This window comes from Hippocampus comes, unplaced genomic scaffold, assembly GCF_001891065.2.
Source record: "Hippocampus comes isolate QL1 unplaced genomic scaffold, H_comes_QL1_v1.1 scaffold117, whole genome shotgun sequence".
In the NCBI taxonomy this organism is placed as follows: Eukaryota; Metazoa; Chordata; class Actinopteri; order Syngnathiformes; family Syngnathidae; genus Hippocampus; species Hippocampus comes.
In genome coordinates, this window is record NW_017805225.1 from 874,022 (window position 1) to 880,299 (window position 6,278).

General features: G+C 42.6%; 2 protein-coding genes across 3 annotated transcripts in view; both read left to right on the forward strand.

Moving 5' to 3' along the window:
* The first annotated feature begins 915 nt into the window (after positions 1-915).
* On the forward strand, positions 916-3,423 carry LOC109515517 (C-C chemokine receptor type 3-like). 2 transcript variants are annotated; one of them, XM_019869364.1, is made up of 3 exons: positions 916-1,088; positions 2,306-2,659; positions 2,747-3,423. In XM_019869364.1, the coding sequence occupies exons 1-3, from the start codon at positions 1,073-1,075 to the stop codon at positions 3,394-3,396; spliced, it is 1,020 nt and encodes a 339-aa protein (XP_019724923.1). In that variant the 5' UTR covers positions 916-1,072; the 3' UTR covers positions 3,397-3,423. The 2 variants fall into 2 exon arrangements, with proteins under 2 accessions (XP_019724923.1, XP_019724922.1); XM_019869363.1 differs by having other exon boundaries at positions 918-1,088; positions 2,306-3,423.
* A 123-nt stretch (positions 3,424-3,546) lies between these two features.
* The window catches only part of cntnap2b (contactin associated protein 2b), a 15,909-nt gene continuing 13,177 nt past the window's right edge, over positions 3,547-6,278 (forward strand). The window contains exons 1-2 of the mRNA XM_019869362.1: positions 3,547-4,574; positions 5,647-5,757. Coding sequence (XP_019724921.1) covers positions 4,496-4,574; positions 5,647-5,757 — 190 coding nt within the window. The 5' untranslated portion in view covers positions 3,547-4,495. The remainder of the gene's footprint in view (positions 4,575-5,646; positions 5,758-6,278) is intronic.

Sequence of the window (6,278 nt, forward strand, 5' to 3'; positions counted from 1 at the left end):
ACAGCAAAGAAATAAAAGTGGGTTTCTAAAATATCTAAAACGAAAAAAAGGACCTTAGTCAAAGTTATGAGGCGGGGCAACGTTTTTTACCGGGATTTAGAAGCATTTACGCTCAGCTGACTTCACTTCCGTTCCCATTTTATTCAATTTGTGTGCAGCGTAATGGCGGAATGCAGATTCACCAGGTTACAAAGACATGGTAATGACGACATCTCGTACCCATAAAAATAATTCGACTTTGTAACGTACATGGAAAAGTGGCATTTAAATTTAACATAAATTCCACAGCCTCAGCAAGGAGAAACAATTGTTACAACTTTAGGTGACTACAATATGTAAATGGAACAGTGCCGTTGCGCGCGCATAAGTGCCGCGCGTCACTGTTGCTAATGCTAGCGGGCGAATGCGGCTAACTGATCCACGACCGTACGGACTATTATAACCGCAGGTATGAACACAGATCACGTTACTTTTTGCCATTAGCTCAGTGCTGAGAAGAATATCAATGATGTAAGCAGTAACGATTTATCGGGGCTGCAAGCTCTCATTTAGCTGGTTGGGTTGGTCTGCTGTGACCGCGCTGAAAACAGGAATTGTAACAACACGACTTCTTATTTTATAATATACATTTGAGATTACATAAATTTGAAATATTGGACAGTACATATAATTTTGGAATGAAAGTACGCCTATCAACCCCAAAAAAACCTACGGTCTTCTAGACAATGTGAAACATTTTCGTTGTTTTTTTTTTCACTGGACAGCTGTGCAATACTCGCCTTGGATTTCGGATCTTTATTTTTTTTCCCTCCAAAAAAAGGTGCGTATTATTCACATGATATTACTAGATATGTTGTCTGTTGTGTATTTTGCTTTATTTATTTATTTTCAAAGAAATGTTAACTGGTCAGGCACCGGTGTATACACACACACACACACACACACACACACGCACACACATTTCGTCTGTGCTCACGTTCCCCTGTGAGTGCCGGCCTCCCGACTTTCAAAGTCTGGATCTGCAATCGTCGACTCAAGTGCTTCTCCGTGGTCTCTGACCTGTGCGCCTCTCATGGAGAACGGAACTGGTAAGTAAATGAGAGTGACTTTTGTCATGAGATCATTCATCGGTTTTCTGATTAAAATGTAAATTGGGCATCCAACAAGCTTTCTTTATACCAGTAGGAATGATGGTTGTGATACAAATGTCCGTAAGCCTACTTAAGACTTCAGTACACAAACTCCAGTTTTTTAATTGTAACAAATTTTGTGTTGTCTGTCTGTCTATTATCACCGGTTATAATTTCCTCAATGCTGCTGTGTGCATATCTCCGCGGAGGACACGATAAGTAGTAACACTGACATTCTACAAATGGCAAAACCCAAACTGCTTATAAATAATGTGCCTTATTGACTGCCTATTTCCTCATAATAAATCACACTTACTCCTTTTTCATTTATGAAGGATAAAGTTAGCACTCTTATGACTGTATATGTGTGACTGATAAAAGATTTAATCGGAAGACAAACCCAAGTGCAAGGAAAGCCCCTTTTTTTGATCGACTGAATATTGTCATGATTTGGCCTGTTGTTGCCTCTGTAGGAAACACCGTCCAAATGATTTGACACAAATGTGGTCTAAAATGTGACAATGCGTATTGCTTTTGGATTGACATTCAGATTACCTGTCTGTATAAATAATTTGAGTTTGGTGCCTTTAGGTTTGTGCAAACAGATGCTAAGGTACTGTACTGCAATGGTGAGCTTTAAGCTTGGCTATTGCTCTACTGGAAATGAGAATAGCCCAGGACAATGGATGATTCCCATTGCTTTTCACCATTATTGTTAAAACTCCTGAACAAGTCAATAGTGATATCGCACAGCTGACGGGGGAGTCAGAACGTTTTCCTGTCAGAGTCAGCAGTTTCTGTTCTCCCTTTTGAGTGAGTAACGGGAATGTAAACGTAATACACTCTTCTCATAACATGCTGGATGGTTTCGAAATCTGGATCAACGCTGAAATATTCGGAATGATTTCTCATCTGAGAAGTACGTGTAGAATATAGTTTGTAGCCTTTGTTTGTTTCCTTTATGAATTCGCATGGGTAATTTGACATTGAGCTGAACTGCGGTGCAGCACTTTGATACATTTTATGGTTTTGCATGTAATGTTGCCACAGTTTTTCAGGTAATGTGATGAGGATACATTTTATGTTACATGCACATGAATGTATGCAATATGAATATATTTCTTCAAAAGGTGGATGATAAACTAATATAATTTGCAAATATCACTGTGCCTCAGGACAATCACTAACTGCGGACATGGTTGAAGACCCCTTTTCTTACATCTGGGACGTTTTCGGGAACGTGACGTACCGCCCAAGCGATGTGGACAGCGAAAGTGTCAAACTCTGCACCAAGGTGAATGTCAATGATTTTGGCTCAAAATTCAACCCAGCTTTCTACTATGTCAATTTCCTCCTGAGTTACCTTGGTAACGGCCTCGTCCTGTACATCATTTACAAGTACGAGAAGCTCAACACGGTGACAAACATTTTCTTGCTCAATCTGGTCCTCTCCAACATCCTCTTTGCCACCAGTCTCCCGTTTTGGGCAACGTATCATCTGTCTCAGTGGATTTTTGGGAACGTTTTGTGTAAGTTGGTCAGCAGCGCCTACTTCATCGGTTTCTACAGCTCCATCCTTTTCCTCACGCTCATGACCTTCGACCGATACTTGGCAGTGGTGCACGCGGTGGCAGCTGCGAAGAGCAGAAAGAGGAGCTACGCTATCATTTCCTCCGTGGTGGTTTGGTGCATCAGCATCATCGCCAGTATGAAAGAGCTGGTTTTCCAGAATGTCTGGAAGAGTCCCTTCAATGGGCTGGTGTGTGAGGAGTCGGGATACTCTGAAGCCACCATGGCATTCTGGCGTCTGGTCACTTACTATCAACAGTTTCTGGTCTTCTTCCTCCTGCCTCTGCTCATGGTGATCTACTGCTACGTCTGCATCACCGTCCGCGTGCTGTCCACTCGCATGAAGGAGAAATGTCGCGCCGTCAAGCTCATATTCGTCATCATCTTTACCTTCTTTGTCTGTTGGACCCCTTACAACGTGGTCATCCTCCTCAAAGCCATACAGAGCTCTGGTCCGGATGTGGAGTGCGCCGAGTCAGACAAGCTGGACTACGCTGTGTTTGTGACCCGCAATGTGGCCTACATCTACTGTTGCATCAGCCCAGTGTTTTACACGTTTGTGGGTAAAAAGTTCCAGAGCCACTTTAAGAGGCTGCTCGTTAAGAAAATCCCATGTCTGAGGAGACACATAAGTCTCAGCAGCCAGAGCACGCGGACCACATCGCAGAAGACGCCGCATTCTGATTACGAGTACTAGGTGAACCCGCACAAGTGCATGCCGGAACTAGAAATGTGATGGCAACAAGGATTGATTGGGTTTTTTTCTGTCTTGTACACAGTTTTTAATCATCACTTGGCCTCTGACAAAATAGGAATGTATATCGTGGACTTTCAATGCACATGTTAGTCACTCTGAAATGTGTGAATCATATATTGTAATGTTCATTCAGTTGCTCGTTTCTTATGATAAATGCAACCCCAAAAAGTCAGTTAATGTATTGCTTTTGTTTTCCCCTCTCTCCTGCATGGAACTATTCAAAATACAAATTGTTGAAAAGTACAAACAACTAGTATACAGAAAAAAGATTTCTAATCCATGTGCTAATGTGGAGCTTCATTTTTTTTTTTTTTTTTTTTTGCCTTTGTAACAATAGCTTTTGGTATTTTCTGTCGAAAATTCTTCCCAAGGTGAATTGAATCGGCCTCAGCCTTCACACAACGACATCATTCTCATCAGCTATACTGTTTGCGGGCCGTTCTCGCCATGTTTGTTCTGATCAGCCAATCAAAGGATGCAATAACCCGACCAAATAAACCTCTTGACGCTTGCGTGTTATTCCCTCGGGCGCCAGGGTGGACCCTTCTGTTCCCCCTCACCTCCTCCTCTGGACTTTTTGGGCCCCCTTGAATCTCACGGCGTCTGGACCGTACCAAGCGAATCGATGAGGTGGGGGTGTATCGAATGCTCCGCTGGTTTATTTCGCGGTTGGACAGCTCCTGAGTGTCTGTGTGACCATGCGCCTGGGGTTCGAAACCCCTAAACGACATCGTCTTCTCGGTGCTCGCTCACACACGCCTCAATTGTTAAGACAGGAGGTAAAAACAATACGTTCCCAGCCACGGTGGTAGGTCGCTTCTATTTTGCGGTGTTGATCAATACGCCGACGTCTTGAGCTGTAACGCCGACGGTCAAGAAGAGGGAAATCAGCAGCATCCCGCCCGGATTCGCTCTATTGTCTCGTGACGTCTTGAGCTGTAACGCCGACGGTCAAGAGGAGGGAAATCAGCAGCAGCATCCCGCCCGGATTCGCTCTATTGTCTCGTTTGAATTCGGATTCTTGGGTCTCCCCATAAAAATGTCTCATGTGACCAAGTTGTTGTTGCCAGTCCTGTGTAGCATCATCATTCCCTGCAGAGCTGCGTCCTCAGTCTACCGTAAGTGGGCTCAAAACACAAGACACGCCGACACGCGCCGTGGTAGCAAAACTGGCTAATTTGGGGATTTATGACGAGGCGATGAAGTGACGGCAACTTCACAAATTTTCTACGTGGTTAAAACGCCTGAAAACGAAACTGCATTATGACTGTACGACGACACGTTCATTGTTTTTAAGCCTTTCCAGTTTTATACAGTCACCAGACACAAATACACTTACATAATGTTATAAGATCAAATACAAGTCCACGTCACTTTGCTGGATTTAGAATGATAAGGACGTACTTTTTTTTAATTGACCTACAAGATGTTCATATATTTTTAGATTCTGGCATAGTATCGCACTGAATTATACCGAAATGTTGCAGGGACAATAAATTGGGCACTTTAATTATGACTAATATCCTTGCAGTTCTTCACCACTGAACAACACAATAGAGATGAGAGAAGGGTATAACTTTGTTCATATTTTTAATATTACTTTTATGACTGCCATTTGTGACCTCACGCATCCAGAGTGCTGTTTTGTTGCCCCTGACATCAATGGGTGATGTTTGTATTGTGCTGCACGTGAGACAGTAGGATCGGGAATAAACATGATTAAGTTAGGAATGATGTGCTAGTGTAGATTGACTGATGATAAATTCCATCTTGAATCATTCATCCATTATCTGATCTGCTTATCCTGACAAGGGTCAATTGAGGCAAAATGGACTGCACTACTTGTTTAAAACCAGCAGAGGCACTGCTGATTCATTCCCGGATTGTTTGTGATCTGAAGAAGAACCCAACAATATCAATGACGTTGAAAGTTGAGCAACATTGGCACTGATTTGCGCTAAAGCACACCTTGATGTGTACTATGATAAGAATTATTCTGCTTCATATCAATCCATGCAGGTAGTTGTCATGTAATATAAACGGACTGACGAACGCCCGACTCAAGAGGAAACCTTTGTTGTATGAAAAGATGAAGACTCTTGGCAAACAAACCATGGGGGTTTCGTAAATCTTAAAATGCTGACTTGCTTGAACAATCCATTGATTGAAAATCTTTTTGTGTCCTTTTAGGAAGGTGTGAGGACAGTTTGGCCACACCTCTTCCTTATAGCTCCTTCACCAGCTCATCAGTTTATGGTCGAGATTATGGGGCTGGTTATGCCAAGCTTAATCGGAAACAAGGTATGCAGACTGAGTAAGAAGTGCTGTTGCGTGTCCACAACCAATATTAAAATCTACACATGTTTTGTTCGAGATAATTCCATTGTGTTGGCTCATGACAATTTGCTTGCATCCTATTTTCATCAACATACATGGCAATTTTCCGCGGATCCGCGGAAATCCGCCGTTTTATTTCTTAAATTGATCATTTTTGTGAATCGTCTAAATCCGTTGAGAAAAAATTAGGGGCGGTCAGATACCTTATCGTCGAGTTTTCACGAGCTCTCCCGAACAGTCTCTCCGTTTTCCGTTTGTAAACAGCCCTGCGATTGGACGTGTATGAAAGCTTCAACTAATCAGATCACTGAAGGCATTATTTGTTGCGGAAGTCTTAGCTCGATTATAAACGGCCCAGCGATTGGTTAACTACAAGCGATTGGACCAATCAAATTGCATGTAACATATTGCTTTACCTGATTCATGGCGGCCTGTTCGTCTCGCAAATTCATTGTTCTGGGATCGTTTTGAGCGGAATTATGAAA